Below are 17,868 nucleotides of genomic sequence, written 5' to 3'. Positions count from 1 at the left end.
ATGATATGGTGACTGTAGGTGGAAAGGATAATGCTTTAGAGCCCGGAAACCATATTGCTACTTCAATGTCCAGTGCGCTTGACCTTTGACCTTTTGACCCCAAAATCGATAGAGAACATCTTCATCCCATGGGTAGTCCATATATATGATATGGTGACGGTAGGTGGAAAGGATAATGCTTTAGAGCCTGGAAACCATTGCGTCTACAGACGGACGGACGGACGGACAGACCGACAACCCGATTCCAGTATACCCCCCCCCCACACACACACACACACACACAACTTGTTGCGGGGGGGTGGTATAATTAAAACAACAAAACATAATGTGTATTTTTATCCACTGTTACAGATCTGAGATAACAGGCTGCAATCGGAAATTAATCATCCCAGCGTCAGCTCTACTCGATCAACGTTATTTCCGTTTCCTTTTTCTTATCAGGTTTACATGAATCGTTCTGTCTGCAGTCCTATAAATTGTTTGGTCGCGTCGAATATATCTGAGTTGATAAGGTGGCATTCCTCTGCGTAACCGTCTTAACACTTGACATGAAATGTCCTAAAAGGATGGATCACGTTTTCATTATTCTAATACTACTCGGAGTATTAATCGTTTCTTCAAGTTGCTGCTGCTCGAGTAAAAAATGCCATTGTACTCACTCTATCGCCTGTCATGTGATGGCAAACTGCTCTGAACAAAATCTGAAAGCGGTTCCTAAATTTGACAAAAACGTTACTTGCATCGATCTATCTGGAAATAACCTGGAATATATCAGCAAACAATCATTTCAGGGATTGAAAATATTACATCATCTGAATTTATCCTATAATACTTTGAAAATTGTCGAGGAAGGAGCATTCCGAAGTTTGGAAAAACTAACCTACTTGGATATCTCAGTGAATGTCAATCTTGGATTAGCTGTTCTACCGAACGTAACAAATGGATTAAATCAAACAAAAATTGAAGTATTTAAATTTGAAGAGATAAGCTGCCCCGGTGGAAGAAGCAATGTTCTACGTCGACACCATTTAAATAATTTGAACAACACATCACTAACGGAATTAAGCATTGCTGGAAATCGAATTGAAATGTTTGAACCATGTGTCTTATACAACTTACCAAAAACCATCAGAAAGCTTTCCGTTGCAAATAATCGTTTAATAGTTGGGAAATATGTCCTGGAATATTATTCACTCGTTCAACTTGAAATATTGAACGCTAGTTTAAGGAACCGTCCAGCTCCCTTCTTAGAGTCTATTTCAAGTTGTTATGAAAATCCGGACCCATCGAGTAGACATATCTTGGATTATAACTGTCATGGAAATCTTTCACAATCCGTATGGGATGAAGACCCCCCGCGCATTACAATCTCAATACCACCTAAATTACACACGGTGTATGTTAATTCGAGCAAACTATATGCAAGAGTCACTAGCTTCGGACTGAAGCATAACAATCTAAAACGTTTTTACATTCAAGACAATGTAATTTACTCGTGGTTTGGGCCCTTACATGGTGTGGAAAATGTAACCGTCCTAGATATTTCAAAAAACTTTTGTTCTAAACTTAAAAAGGACATTGCCAAAAACCTGACAGGTTTGTTGACGCTTAATGTAGCCCATAATGCCCTGGGACCTACTTTCCAGTGGGATATTACAGGTAAAATATTTCAGAACCAACGTCGGCTTCGGTTTTTAGACATTTCTTACAACAGAATACAAGCATTGCCGGGTGCGTTTATGAAAAATCTCATAAACCTTGTTTATTTAAATGTTTCCAACAATCTAATATCCGAATGGAATTTGAAAATGAGACACATGAGAAAATTAACGATATTGGACCTATCACAAAATAGACTTGGTTCGATATCAAAAAGGAGTATGCGAGAACTTGATATGTTATTTGGCAAGGGTAATTTATCCATCATCCTAAAAAATAACAGATTGCTCTGTACATGCGAAAATTTAGACTTCCTTGAATGGATGTCGATTAACAGAGAGCATTTTATGCATCATAAAACGTACACTTGTTTAAAAACTCATCAAAATACTAGTAATTTTGATTTTAAACAACTGAGGAAATCTGTTGCGAGACTAAAAACTGATTGTAAGTCATATACTACCATTTACATCATAGTGTCGGTTGCCGTTTCCTCCCTTTTCAGTTTGGCCGTTTGTATAGTCGTTTATCGAAATAGATGGAAAATTCGATACTTGAGATATACTTTACTGCAACGCAACAATGGCGGATACAGTCGACTTCAACTCACTTCAGCCGACAGTTTTTTGTATGACGCCTTTGTATCTTACACAAGCAAGGACAGGGAATTTGTTACTAAAGAAATGATTCAAAAGTTGGAGCAAATGAATGGATTTCGGCTTCTCATCCGTGACAGATCATTCATACCAGGCGAATCAAAATCTCACCAAATAGTGCGCTCTATTCAAGAAAGTAGGAGGGCTATATGTGTCGTTTCAAAAAAATATCTGAAGTCCGCGTGGAGGGATTACGAACTTAACATGGCCAGAGTAGAAGGTGTGGAGGCAAGGAAAACGCTCAAATACGTGATTCTTATTCTCCTACCAGAGGTTTACAACGGTGGTTATCCCAAAAAGATTTCAGATTTCTTGAAGAAAAACTGCTTCATTGAATATCCAGATGACCCTGCTGGCTACGAGGAATTCTGGGGAAATCTTTGTGACGTTTTGCATGCAAACAATCTTGAGTGAATCACATTCTTCCTTTTCTTTTTTAATGGCAATGCTTATGTAAATTTTGTTATAATCTGATTGCTGTTTTGCTAGTTTTTGTTCAAAGACCTCTTCAAAACTCTCAGAGTAAACTAGTTCACCGTATACCTGATTTAATAAGTTTTGTCTGATTTCAAATACTCCCAGGCTTATAAAGAAATAGCTTATAGCATGTATTATAACTGATAAAGTATTTTTGTTTATTTTTAGAGTTAAGGACGACAAACCTAATTCGAGTATTTGAGCAAATAAGCCTGCTCATGTTCTTAAAATGTGGCTGTTGTGACGTATTTAAATACATGTATTTCTTATTTTGCATAGTGAAATATTATTATAAATAAAATACAGATAGGAATATTTCATTATGAATATTGTACACTGCAATGAATAAATAATGCGTTTAAGTCGTACAAACGATTCCCGTGCGATTTCCGGATAGGTTATGGTGTCAAATACAGAGTACTTTGAAACGGTTTCTACAAATGTTTAAGTCCAAGATATTGTTTCTCATTCAAGTTCAATTTAGATTTGTTTGTTAACATCATCCTGATATACGGCCGAGATCTTCATTACAAAATATCTCTAAAATCTGAGTCAAAACATCCCATTTGAATATTTTCCGTTGCTATTCTATTGTGATATTAACACTTCCTATAAAATCACACACAGCTATATGTATAACGAACAGTGACCAATTTCATAACTCCTATAAGGAATACAAATCAGAGAGTTGGGCAAACACAGACCCATGGATATACCAGAGGTAGGATCGGGTACCTAAGAGGAGTAAGCATCCCCTGTCGACCAGTCATACCCGCCGTGAGCCCTCTATATCTCTATCTAATCAGGTAAACAGAGTAATCCGTATTCAAAATATATGCCGAGAACGGCCTATTATTCGGTATGAAAAACGTCGGACAGCATTTGATCCAATGATAAGTTGTAGTTGCCAAACTAGATCATTATAACGAACATACAATTTGCAAAAAGCTTACTTTAAACGAGACGGTTGAAATTTCTGTACCAGCATCTTCTTTCTCAGTAACCTGCCTCGATTTAAAAACTGATCATACGGAGAACAAGCTCTTGCGTATCGAATCAGTTGAGGGATATCAACACCATATGCAGGTGATAATGAATATTACTTTAAAAGTAATGTATATGAATTCTAAACACATCAATATATTTGTGAGTAAAAATCATGTTACAAGGGTGAAGTCAACCCAGTTTTAATTCGTTCATTTGCAAATAAATCAATTGAGTTTGTCTCCGAAATTCACTGTTTGGACATACTTAATTTGTGAAAATGAACTTGCATGTTGTAGAGGGACAACAAACATATTGTACATCGTAAATTATGTAAATTGTACATACATTGGAAAGACCTTATAGATATGTTTGGTTGTTTCCTTTTATGCCCTAGTGCATTTTAGTTGTTGCTAATACATTTCATTATCAAAATAAAAATTACCGCTTATCGACTTCTCTGTATTCAGTTGGAACATGGCCCTATGAGTTAGATTAATTATGGGTCCAGTTTATAACGCGCCCTTGTGTAAACGCACACTCTCAGAGTTGGGTTAATTTCCTTGGAAAAAATGCACGACGTACCCTCTTATAATTTTTCAGAAAAAATATAATGAATTGAAATTAAAAATCATAAATACAAATAATAGATTAAAATGAATTTCTTTCTTATATTGCCTGTTGATGAGCTTTTCATGCCAACGTACTTTTAAAAAATACAAATTAACCCAACCTTGTCTGTCGGAATATTGTATCACATTGTCCTAGCTATGTGCAATTAATACATGCAATTGAACACATTTCTACACGACTATACAGATAAACAGTCGTTACCGGCAGCCTTTCATCCCGTCAACCTGTCTATCCGTGTGAGCTGAGGTGAGACTGATGACTTAGGTACACTTGTACCCTGTTAGCTTGTTCTTAATTTATTTATTTATTCGAGTACTCCACTATCGCTCGACTAATACAGGAGTCTCCGAGTATTCGACTGGGCTATCCGAGTAAAATTGATATCCTGAAAGTGTGTGTGTGTGTATATATATATATATACACACACACAATTCAACAAATATTTCATCCAATTTTTATGAAAAGATCACAATGCAGTAATGATATCAATTGCATTACCTTAGTTCCAATTGGTATTCAAGACCAGATGTGAAAATTCAAGGTTACTACTAAAAGGAAAAATTAATTTCTTGTAAACAAGATTCAGGATCAAATATAAAAGTTCATGTCCACTAGAATGAATAGTCTGAATTTCTTTGTTGACTAGTTTTTGTAGAGTTTATCGATTTCGATACTCTCAAACATGTCTATAATATGTATAGTTTTTAAGGTTACATGTAAATGAAACGGATATTCCGAATTTTCTTACGTACAGGATTTTTAAAACTTACTGTTTTAATTCAATTTTGAAGACTCCTTATTTGTATTCCTTGTGGGAGTTATGAGATTGATCACTGTTCGTTATCTTCGCCTTTCATTCAGTATTAAAGCTTTGTCGTTTCAACATTGGGTCAACACTTAATGGTTGTTCAGTGTTTCAACCATTTCACCCACATATCAATTCTCAGCGTTGAAACAACATTGCATACCTATTGAGAAAGAACGCAAGAGACGTGATAATTGAATTTGCTATGCCACTTATTTAATTTTTCTATCACAGCTCAAAATTATATCCAAAATCGACAAAAAAACAATTCTGTTCTTCAATGATTCTCGTCTGATGTTTTACCCAACATCATTGTTACATATACATCTCCGTTTCCTTTCATAGATGCATGTTTTGTAAAGTCATTGGTCTCGTCCATTTCAGTGTCAGAATTTTCAAGAAGGCTTTCAAGAATGACGGAAGGCTTTCTAGTATTATTGCAACTGGTTAAATATTTTTCACTGTTGTTGCTGAAGTTTTTCTCTTGTCGAATAAGTTCTTTAAAATGATGTACTTCATAATTTCTTTCACTCCTGCGATGATCGTCTAGACTCACAGTTTTAACAGGAGAACAGGTTGATGACTGACGAAAGTTCAATTGCGAATTTTTTGTAGATGATTCACCCTCAGTCTCTTTCAAATTAAATTCAGTTTGGAGAGGACTTTGGATTGGAGTGCTGGTAAAGATGGGTCTTCCTTGGTCTCCTCGCTCATCAGGGATCGTTGATATAAAATGTGTTTTGTTTTCACCACCACATTCTATTCTTTCCCCAGTGGCTGTCGGCATCTGGTCTTCTAAACTCACTGGTAGATTTTTTGATTCATTGAGATTCACATTATTACCTTTTTCATCTTTAGTATCTGTACTATCTCGAGAAATTTCAAGATCGCTATTGACGTCGGAACAATCGATCATTTCTGTCTTTTCCTCTCTCTCCAATTCTGGTATGTCAGTATCTTTAGTGACCTTAGGTTCTTTGCTAGAATTCAACACATCCAATATGTCATTGTCTTGTGTTTGAGTTGTGCTGGAATCCACTTTTGGAATATCCATGAGAAATTCTGTACTAGAATCATCAGTGGAAGTTACTTCATTACTGTAATTCAATAAATTATTTTAATGTCATTACTCGTAAATGTAACTAAAGCAGTACCTGTCAATAACAGTAATACCAAATACAGTAGTTAAACAGAGTTAGACACTAAATACAAGTTTTAATATCGCTCAAAAGCTTATATCAAGCCAGTCAGTAGCCTTATAACAACTAAATTACAAATAAAACAAGAGTACCGCAAACGGTACAACATACACCTGTTAGACTTCAGTGCAATACATGATGAGAAAAAATTCAGAAAACTATTTGACCTACTTTTAGCTCTAAAGTAGGTCCATGGTGCACCAATCAAGTTTAAATCAATAAATGTGAACTGATTATGTATTTCTTTAATAGGGAGGTTCTGACAAAATTTCAGGGCAATACCTGTATTTCTAATGGAAAACTAGATGTGTCGGCACAACACAAATGAACCTGCCTGCAGTAAAGGCAAAGGTAGAAAATCCATCGAAGTATGGCATTGAATGTGGTTTTCAGATTGCACAGGGTTCGACACTTGTCAGAATTTGGACACGTCATTCGGGCAACCTAGGTCCTAATCTCAGTTTGATGGTCCTAGCCCCAACGAGTCTGTATCCTGCCTACAAGGTTTTCCTACTAAGTGACACTACGACCTTGACCTTCGACGAACAAATGACGTCCTCCAATTGGCATGAGGAGTATGTGTACCGAGTTTAACGGTCCTAGCCCAAAATTTTGGTATTCTGCCTACAAGGTTTTCCTATTAAATCAAGGTGATCAAATGTACCAAGTTATAAGATACTGGAGCTTACCGTTCATTTTGCCTACAAGGTCTGGACAGACGGACAGACGAAGGTATACCATTATACGTTCCGTCATTAACGGGCGTATAAAAACAACCTTGTGAACAACAAAGAGTGATTGTTTCCCTGAACTTTTGAAATCCTTTTAAAGTGCATTGTATTGAAACGAGATAGCTTACTCTATCATCTTGGACAACCACTTTGGCATTGTAGGCAGCATATGGATTGGCCATCCCAACTTTTTGGCAACATCCATGTCTACTGGTATCATGACGTAAGGTTGTCCCTCCAAAGACAGATATTGGTCGATGCCTTCAAAATTTAACAGAAATTAGAATTATAACGATACTCGAATTCCTGACACATTTCCCCACTATACTTGTATCCAAACTGTCCTTCAAATATTTATTAAAGCCATGCGACCCAAAACTCGCAGTTTCAAATAAGTTCATAGGTTAACGTAGGCATATAAGGTACCCAGTCAAATCGAACCCCGTTCATTTCCATACTCCTACATTTTTTAAAACAATGTCTTTGTGAACTAATTAATATCCCCACAAATATTTTTAATTAAATATTTTGGATGAAATCGTTCTAGGTCGATTAAAAAACAATTGTTAAAATATATTTGAAAATCAAACTGAATTCACGACTTTCATTTGGCTGGTCCCCATCGCGCCACTCTGTTTTTGAATTGTAGTGAGTAGTGGTCAGCCCGGGTAATCGATCGCCGGTGGCCAGACAGCTCAGTTGGTAAAGCACCTGACTAGAGATTCAGGGGGTCCAGGTTTGAATCCCGGTCTGGTCCGTTGCATTTTCTCCCTTCCTGTTACATTTGGTGTCTTAGACCATGCAGCCCCTAGAACTGACAGGTGAAAATGCCTGCCAGGGGATTAAGATCCTGGATTGATGTCTTCAGGTTAGAAGACATTTAAGAAGAGAGGAATGTAGCAGTCAGCCGGGTTCTATCGCCGGTGGCCAGATAGCTCAGTTGGTAGAGCACTGACTAGAGATTGAGGGGACCCGGGTTCGGATCCCGGTCTGGCCCGTTGCATTTTCTCCCTTCCTGTTACAAGTGTAAAGGACCAGACTAGGCTTTCATAACATTTTCAATACTCAGGGGCTTATATTGCCTTTAGAAAAATAATAAATTTTTCATTTATATCAATCATTCGTGTTTATGGTAAATGAAGACCGAATACATACCTCGTATCTGATATATACAAATAATACAAGGGTTCGATTTGACTGGCTACCTAAAATAGCTACGTCAACAAACGAAATAATTTGAAGCTGTGAGTTTTCGAATGATATTTTAATGAATATTTGAAGGCATAGATATAGTGCATGGAAAAGTGTAAGGATTTTTTCTATATCAAATTTTTGAGATGGTAGTGCAAGAATATTTTTTCCTGCTCTGTAAAGAACGGATTTTTATAAGGCTGGATCTGTAGGTTAAGATTAGCTCTTTGTCCTGTTGTGTTTTCCCAGAGAACTGCAGATCTGCAGTAAGGGTCACAATGCATCATCAGGCAATGATAAATCTTGTATGAGTACCTAATGCTTGAACTTTGTTTCAAAGTTATGACTTGGGCTTGATTTACACAGACAAACGGGATGTATAGAAAGGCAGACATAAGATTTCTATATATTTATAAAAGGAAGCTCTACGGGGCATACAAAGGATCAAATACGACGATAAACCAATTTTAGAACAGTTCGTCGGAAATCCTGTAATCGACGAAAGCAAACCAAGCCCTCTGAAGCAAAGAACATTAAATGAGTAGAAATGTTGGTCATTTTGAAAGGAAATATGTTCAGGAAAAACACGTGTTTGTGAGACCGTTCTGACATAGGTAAAACATGATCATAATTAGCTATATACTTTTATAGGTACAAATATACCTATAAGAGTTTTACATTACGGTCAGAATGTGGCTAGTTCTTTGCAAGAAGCCTCCCAGTAAAGGTACTTTGTGAAGTCATCATGAAAGAATCATGAATGCAAGTCTAAATCACAATGAAGTAATTGACCACACTGCAAAAACTATAAGCCGGTCACTCATCTGGAAAATATAAGGCATGCGCAACATCCGAATCATGAATTATTGAGCACATTCATCATCCGTGCTAGTTTTAATAAGATAGAAATTTCAATTACTAGATAGACCTGCCACCCCAGAAATATCACCTGGTGATTTATAAAAAAAAAAAAATATTGATCAAATTCAACATGCGTTTATGAGCATTACCCATGCAAGTTGAAAGGATCTAAAGTTAATAGTTTCCTGAAAATGATACGTTTGAAGAAAAAAACATTCTGCAAATACAGCATGGTCACTCATCCACTAAAAAGGTCAGATGCAGTATCTGAATAATGGACGGTTGTCTATATCAATATACTAGAATAGATACAGTACATGTATCTATACAGTCATTACAGGTCAGAATCAAGAAGAGTACACACTTGTAACAGTTTATCCAAAAAAAAATTTGCCTTCTACAAAAGTGCATTTCACTAATCCGATGAGGGTGACATGTAGCATTGGAGTGATAAATGAATGTGCATCCATAGATGCATTGCTGTGGTATCTATTCAAATTTTAATCATACTAGATTAATAAATTCATGGAAATCTCAACATAACGAACATATTTCATTTCTATTATAAGTGAATGGTAGGATTTTGGTTATCATGGCATCATTTTGAAGTGATTATCAAATAAATAACTCACCATAGAATTTATAAACTTTTGATTTCTCCTTCTTAATTATTAAAATATTCTTAAAAGAAATTGTAAATATAAATTTCATAAAAATCTCTTAGTAAAAACTTGCATAAACTTTTTGTTTATAAAAAAATATGAAATAAAATTAATCATTTAACGCAATCAATTTTAGAAAATATTACATTTTTCTAATTTTCATAGAAGGCAGGTACATGTAACTCTTCCAAAAAATGTCAAGTGCAAAAAGGTCGACTTCTAATTATTTCTCTGACACGTGAATTTGAACTATTTGACTTTCATCATCATTTAACAATAAACATTCATCTCGATTTAATTCGTTCAAAATTGTTCAATCTCCTTTCAATATACATTGAATACCTTAATTAAATTTTACCCTGCCGCAAATCTAAAACTTGGTTACTCATGAAATATAGACCAGATGCACCTAAACTTAAGTAACCTAAAAGTTGTTTGTTATCTTTCATTGATTTTTTCAAACTGGAACAAACCTTCAAATGGAGCAATGGTTGGGTTTATGTCGTCCAAATCATCGCACATTTCTTCTTCCTTTACATTCTGTTCAGAATCTAAGCCCATCATATCAAATTCCACCTCGTCTCCGTCCATCTGAAGTTCGTTGTCATTCAAATCAATGTTCAGAAAAGGATCGTGTTCTAGGTATTCGTCATCCAATATTTCAATGTTTTCAAACGACTCTGGTAGCAGCGGTTCGTAGCGAACGGTTATGGAGCCTGTTGTTACAGGTGAACAGTTCATTTTCGAATAGAGTGATCGGGACGTTGGACAGGGAACGGATTGTTGGTACAAATGACCAGGAGCCTGATAATAGGAACTGTGAACATTGGTAAGATAAGGGTATTGAAATCTTTGAAGCTGTTGGGGATGCATCTGGGGTATCAAGTTCACCGAAGATGATGCAAGTTTAAACTCGGCATAGTGAGGTCCAGCTCCAATGATTCTTGGATGGAAATAGCTATTCCCATTCAGTCCAGAAACGGGTGGTCCAAAGCTGTAACTACTTGCAAACACACTCTGCTTATCGATGTTTGGAAAATTTACTGTGGTTTGACCAGTTTCGTCCACAATAAGCAGATCTGGATTGTCTTCACTGCGTTTGAACACGCCTATGTGTGGTGGTGCCTGTTTGTAATACAATCCTCGCTCCATCATTTGGATCCGCTCTTTGTACGTCGGATATGTGCGAATGAAGGGACGGGGTGGCGGAGGCCTTTTAACTGGGTTCGGTTTTGGAGGTCTGGGCCGTGCCTGATATTCCGAATACGGAGGATATTTGTAAGGGAGCTCGTACCTTCTTCGTTTTGACTTCTGAATGAATGGCGAGTCTATTAACTTCATGTCACCACTCGGAATTATTATACAATGTTCGGATCTATCTGAAGATATCCGCTTTTGTTCGTCTTTTTGCATTACATTAGGACATGGTTTTTGATCAGAATCTGAAATGAGATTTGTGAATTTCAAGACCTGCACATGAATTGCTTATTAAGCTTAATCTGCTTCACAATACAATGCTAATAACATATATATCATAAGACATATGCTATTAATAGCTAAAATAAACAAAATTAGACATTACATTTATTTCCAAAGCAGCTAGCCAGTAACTAATCAATAACTGTATTAAAGAGAATAAAAAGCAAACTTCATGCATAATTTCTGCGAGCTTTACAAAAAAAAAAAAAAATTAAAAAAAATTAAAAACACCCCCCCCCCCCCCCAAAAAAAAAACAGTGCGGAAAACTGAGTCTAAAGTCTGCAACTCGGAAAAAAATAAAAGGACCGGAACAAAATTTCGAACTTGATTTGTATCTTGTCACACTAAAGCAATGTACCAAATACCAATGAATCGACATACATATACATGTATGAATGAATCCCGTGGGGATCAAGGTTACCAAGAATATGTCCTCAGTAACCCTTGTTTGTCGAATGGGGCGGTCCTTCAGATGAGACCACAAAAACCGAGGTCCCGTGTCACAGCAGATGGGGCTGCGGCACGAAAAAGAACCCCCCCCCCCTGCTCAAAGGCCGTAAGAGCCGAGCATAGACTGAAATTTTGTAGCCCTTCACCGGAAATTGTGACGTCTCCATCTCATGATATGAATGAAAAATTCTCTCGACAAATGTTAAACAATATCAAATCAATCATATGATTAAAAATTGATAAAACGTCATCGATATTGAATATATATCTAAATGTACAGTTGAAGGCAACAGCAAGAGATTTTCTCTTCTCGTGTAAAAGCTTTTGAATAAATTGATTAACTCTGCTTCGTAAGGATACAAAAACAGGTCAGCTAATAAAGAAGTACATTTGGTGCCCATGAGAACTCCAACGTACCGCTGATAGACCACCAAAGACTACAAAGTTAAAAGTCACAAGAATCATTTGACTTTGAAACTAGTTTGTATCTTATCAATTCTGAACATCCTATGTCTCTATCAATTCTGGTTCTAAAGTTATACCAGTTTTATGTTCAAGGGGTCAAGGCCACAGACTACATTTGACCTTGATACAAATTTGTAGATTCCTTCATCCTTTCTGAAGATTTTATTTCTCTATCTAAAGTAATACCAATTTTATGTTCCAAGGTCAGAAGTCAATGTCAGTGGAGTCACTTAACCTTGATACCAAGGCCCTATCATCCCCTCATTATATCTGAAGACCCCATGTCGCTCTTTGTCCTGGTTTTAAAGTTATACCAGTTATATTCATGGTCAGAGTTCAAGATCACTGGAGTCGCTTGACCTTGATTTAGTGTGTAGGTCCTGTGAGTCTCTTCTTATTTTCGAAAATCCCAAGACTCTAACATATTCGTTAAGTTATATCTTAATATTTATTGAATTTTAGAATTAATTTCCCTCCATAAAGTTCTGTTAGAACCAATCCCCATTTGGTCCTCAAAAATATTTTATTCAATCTGAAAATAAAAACACATCTAAACAACTTAGACTAGATGAATTGACCTATCATATCCTTGAATATATGTACCCGTAATACTTTCATCAAAGGGTTACCGAGAACAGCTGTAGACATATTCAGGCGCTAAAAAGGAGCAAACGAAGAAGCGGAAGAATAATAAGAACCAAACAAAAACAATAAGTTTCCAAACTTCGTTTGGGAGACTTAATCTAAATCAGTAAGTTTTCGCTGATTTTCAGGTAACTACATTGCAAGGTACTAGTACATGTAACTCTTCAATGTCCATAACTCCCTTCAATGATAAGAATCCTCACATGATTTTTGACAGATTTAAACTGAGGGCCCTCTAAATACTATGATTTTACCAAGTATGAGGAGGAAATAATTTTTTCATGTCACCTATCCTCAATCAGAATATTACGCATTCTTCTATCATTTTGAAAACCTATAGCAACCTGTTTTCATAGTACTACTTGGTAATAATAGTTTAATATATGGTATATACTGTATATGCATCATGTTACAGTTATTATACATTGGTCCCGATAAAATTCCTTCCATTATGTTCAGCTTTAAATCACTTTACATCCCGTCCCGGTGGGAATCCGGGTTAGATTAGGTCCTCAGTACCCCTTGCTTGCCGTGAAAGACGACTAAATGGGGCGGTCCTTCGGATGAGACCGCAAAAACTGAGGCCCCGTGTCACAGCATGTGTGGCACGATAAAGATCCCTCCCTGCTCATGATATTTTGAAATCAATCATTTGTTATTGGTGCAGGCTTGAAAACCAAAATGAATTTAAACTACTTAAGGATGCTTATCTATGTAGTAAATCTTTAAACAGCAAACTGTCATGGTACTCACTAGTAGAAAAAGCTTTAGAATATATTAAAATTGGATATCCGTTAAGAGATTTTAGTCAGTATAGATTTAAGAAAATTGTAAAGAAATTACTCTGTGATAAATACACTGAAACCTGGTACAATAATCGAAATAAATTAATTGATGGGAAACTGTGCACTTATTTTAAGCTTAAGGAGCACTTTGGTTTTGAGAACTATCTTAATAAAATTAAAAAATTTGATATTAGGCGATCTATTTGTAAGTTACGGATATCAGCTCATAAATTAATGATTGAAGTTGGTAGATATTCTGGTATTACTAGGAATGAACGAATATGTAACAAATGCAACTCCGGTTTATTAGGTGATGAGATCCATTTTTTGATTAAATGTGAAAAGTTTGCTGATGAAAGAAAATCTTTTTGTGGTGCTATAGAAAAAACAGTTAAAAATTTTACCAAACTCAATGATGAACAAAAATTCATTTACATACTATGTTCTGAAGAGCCATCCATTCTAAATATAACTGGAAAATTTATTTTGAACAATATATGACACTGTATTTGTAAATAACTATGTGTTATGTAATCAATTCTTTCTTTACTTGTATATGTAGATGTACATTGTTTGTATGTATTTTCATGCTGCCCCTTGAGGGCCCTTGATTGGAAATAAATATAGTTAGTTAGTTAGTTAGTCAAAGGCCGTAAGCGCCGAGCATAGGCCTAAATTTCACAGCCCTTCACCGACGTCTCCATGTGAATGAAATATTCTCGAGTCGAGAGGGATGTTTAAACAATATAAAATCAATCAATCAATAAATCACTTTACTACATTTCATTATTTCAATGGTTCTTCTATATCTTTTGAAGTCATTATGAAGAAGCATGATTAAAGTAGTAGTACAATAACATGCAACTCTTTCCTCCTTTACATGTAGGCATACTAAACAACCGTTTCCTGTTTGCTTTACATGTAGGCATACTAAACAACCGTTTCCTGTTTGCTTTACATGTAGGCATACTAAACAACCGTTTCCTGTTTGAAATTTGACAAAATAAACACGATTAGCGTACAGTAAGAAAATTCAAAGGTTTCTTTTTATGGTTTAGAAAATTAACAGAATTTCAAATCTATAGGTCCTATGTTGATTTAAACAAAGATAAATTTGTTCATTTACAGTTACGTATTAGATTTTATAACTTACACAAAACATTCAGTGTCTTGAAACTCAGTTGTATTAAATCTCAGCATGCACCCCCGCAATGGTCTTGTATTGATTAGGCCTGTAGACCTATCCAGTATTAACGTATTTCAAAATCAGGCCTATGTAGAAAAGAAACTACATACGGATGATACGCACAATATTCTACCAACTTTTCTGAGATTTAATGGTAAATAAACAATCACATTAATATAGAAGGTCGATTAGGTCTTACATTGAACACTAAATTTAAGCCACGATTAGGATCTATGGAGTGAGTGTATAACAAGTTATTCAGAGAAACACATTGTCACAAATAGACGGACTGTTTGACAAGCAGATGTAGAAATAGACGAACAGTAAGGCTTGTAAATATCGTTATGCTTCGCAGCTCATACCAAAACACTGTATGACTCATATGCTACATTTATTTAAATACTATTGCCATAATTCTAAACAATATATATAAAGCAAATGTAAATACAATTCCATGTAGTTTACCTGCATGGCCTCTTTTTTTACGGGGCGGAGTTGACATTATTTTTGTTTTTGAAACCTGCCACTTGTCCTACTTCTTGCAGACGAATGTTACGTCATCATTTTATGTGTATGTATTCTAAATAATTAATCGATTAGACCGAAAGTCATAATTCCGGATTTTTCTTCCAAGTAGATTGCGACATAATGATTAGGGTGGCTCATTACACAAAAAGTTTATTCAATGGCAACTTAAAGCACCTCAGATAAATGATACAAGTTCTCTGTTATTTCAGATGAATTTTATTGTGATTGTATCGACACTCTTTCAATGGCGAATCTCTTGGTCCCGAGCCGAATGGAAATAGGTTCTCAGTACCTTTTGCTTGTTGTAATGGGGCGGTCCTTCGGATGAGATTGCCCAAAAAAAAAAAAAAAATTATAATAATAACAAGAGGCCCATGGGCCACATCGTTCACCTTAGTCACCTTGGCCCATATCTGAAGACTTTCCATAGGCCTATATATTTGCATGTAAAACCTTAGTCGCTATTATGGCCCAAACTACCCTTTGCAAACTTGAATCTACATTATTTCAGAAAGCTTTCATGTAAATGTCAACTTCTTTGGCCCAATGGTTCTTGAGAAGAAGATTTTTAAAGCTTTTTCCTATATTTGTATGTAAAACTTTGAACCCCAACCCCCCCACTTGTGGCCCCATCCTACCCCCCGGGGGCCATGATTTGAACAAACTTGAATCTGCACTATGTCAGAAATTTTTCTTGTAAATATCAGCTTTTCTGACTCAGTGGTTATTGAGAAAAAGATTTTAACTATATATTTGTATGTAAAACTTTTATCCCCCTTGTGGCACCATCCTACCCCCGGGGGCCATGATTTTAACAAACTTGAATCTGCACTATGTCAGAAAGTTTTCATGTAAAAATCAGCTTTTCTGGCTCAGTGGTTCTTGAGAAGAAGATTTTTCCTATATATTTGTATGTAAAACTTTGAACCCCTATTGTGGCCCCATCCAACCCCCGGCGCCCATGATTTGAACAAACTTAAATCTGCATTATGTCAGGAAGCTTTCATGTAAATCTCAGCTTTTCTGGCTTAGTGGTTCTTGAGAAGAAGATTTTTAAAGTTTTTCCCTATATATTTGTATGTAAAACTTTGATCCCCCCTTGTGGCCCCATCCTACCCCCGGGGGCCATGATTTGAACAAAAGTGAATCTGCACTATGTCAGAAAGTTTTCATGTAAAAATCAGCTTTTCTGGCTCAGTGGTTCTTGAGAAGAAGATTTTTAAAGATTTTTCCTATATATTTGTATGGAAAACTTTGATCCCCTATTGTGGCCCCATCCAACCCCCGGAGCCCATGATTTGAACAAACTTGAATCTGCATTATGTCAGGAAGCTTTAATGTAAATCTCAGCTTTTCTGGCTTAGTGGTTCTTGAGAAGAAGATTTTTAAAGTTTTTCCCTATATATTTGTATGTAAAACTTTGATCCCCCCTTGTGGCCCCATCCTACCCCCGGGGGCCATGATTTGAACAAAAGTGAATCTGCACTATGTCAGAAAGTTTTCATGTAAAAATCAGCTTTTCTGGCTCAGTGGTTCTTGAGAAGAAGATTTTTAAAGATTTTTCCTATATATTTGTATGGAAAACTTTGATCCCCTATTGTGGCCCCATCCAACCCCCGGAGCCCATGATTTGAACAAACTTGAATCTGCATTATGTCAGGAAGCTTTAATGTAAATCTCAGCTTTTCTGGCTTAGTGGTTCTTGAGAAGAAGATTTTTAAAGTTTTTCCCTATATATTTGTATGTAAAACTTTGATCCCCCTTGTGGCCCCATCCTACCACCGGGGGCCATGATTTGAACAAACTTGAATCTGCATTATGTCAGGAAGCTTTCAGGTAAATTTCAGCTCTTCTGACCCAGTGGTTCTTGAGAAGAAGATTTTTAAATGACCCCACCCTATTTTTGAGATTATCTCCCCTTTGAAAGGGACATGGCCCTTCATTTGAACAAACTTGAAAGCCCTTCACCCAAGGATGCTTTTGGCCATGTTTGGTTGAAATTGGCCCAGTGGTTCTGGAGAAGAAGTCGAAAATGTGAAAAGTTTAACAGACAGACGGACAGACAGACAGACAGACGATGGACAAAAAGCGATCAGAAAAGCTCACTTGAACCTTCGGTTCAGGTGAGCTAAAACGAGGCCCCATCGTCACAGCAGGTGTGGTACGACGCGGATCTAAGAAGTCTGATTTTAATTAGATTGATAACACTGTAAACTATTCACAAATAAAAGTGCAAGTAATCGATTTCGGATAACAGACACTTCTGGTCCCGATATTCCACCCCCCCCCCCCCCCCCCCACCCCCCCAACTATTGAATTTCGATTTTTATCCGACATCGATCTTTTGATCTCGCCCCTAAGAGGTATTTTAAACATGCATGCAAAGTATGATACATTGGTTTACCCCCCCCCCCTCCCCTATTGATAGTAGCATCAAATGCAGGCACATAAGAATTAGCCCACCCCCTCCT

The 17,868-nt window shown here is 36.4% G+C and overlaps 3 protein-coding genes across 3 annotated transcripts in view; 2 read left to right on the top strand and 1 right to left on the bottom strand.

Annotated features, from left to right (window-relative positions):
* The window catches only part of LOC125675520 (glutamate carboxypeptidase 2-like), a 283,989-nt gene that overhangs the window by 35,972 nt on the left and 230,149 nt on the right, over positions 1-17,868 (top strand). The window lies entirely within an intron of this gene.
* On the top strand, positions 432-3,107 carry LOC125675846 (toll-like receptor 4). Its single transcript, XM_048913667.2, has one exon. The coding sequence runs from the start codon at positions 549-551 to the stop codon at positions 2,727-2,729; it is 2,181 nt and encodes a 726-aa protein (XP_048769624.2). The 5' UTR covers positions 432-548; the 3' UTR covers positions 2,730-3,107.
* On the bottom strand, positions 5,409-15,725 carry LOC125675848 (uncharacterized). Its single transcript, XM_048913670.2, has 4 exons — positions 15,335-15,725; positions 10,332-11,300; positions 7,273-7,405; positions 5,409-6,311 (listed from the first exon to the last, which is right to left on the bottom strand). Exons 1-4 carry the CDS (start codon positions 15,369-15,371, stop codon positions 5,492-5,494), a joined length of 1,959 nt encoding a protein of 652 aa, XP_048769627.2. The 5' UTR covers positions 15,372-15,725; the 3' UTR covers positions 5,409-5,491.

This window comes from Ostrea edulis, chromosome 3 (assembly GCF_947568905.1).
Source record: "Ostrea edulis chromosome 3, xbOstEdul1.1, whole genome shotgun sequence".
NCBI classification, from domain to species: Eukaryota; Metazoa; Mollusca; class Bivalvia; order Ostreida; family Ostreidae; genus Ostrea; species Ostrea edulis.
Note: the sequence above shows the minus strand (reverse complement) of the source record. Positions and strands in the feature narration are given on the sequence as shown.

What these genes read in the sequence shown, in the direction of transcription:
- LOC125675846 (XM_048913667.2), top strand. Translation starts at nt 549, where the DNA reads ATGAAATGTCCTAAAAGGATGGATCACGTTTTCATTATTCTAATACTA.
- LOC125675848 (XM_048913670.2), bottom strand. Translation starts at nt 15,371, where the DNA reads ATGTCAACTCCGCCCCGTAAAAAAAGAGGCCATGCAG. An exon ending in TAAAAAAAGAGGCCATGCAG is followed by an intron (nt 11,301 to 15,334) that starts GTAAACTACATG and finishes ATCTCATTTCAG; the next exon opens with ATTCTGATCAAAAACCATGT. An exon ending in AACCATTGCTCCATTTGAAG is followed by an intron (nt 7,406 to 10,331) that starts GTTTGTTCCAGT and finishes TAAATTTTGAAG; the next exon opens with GCATCGACCAATATCTGTCT.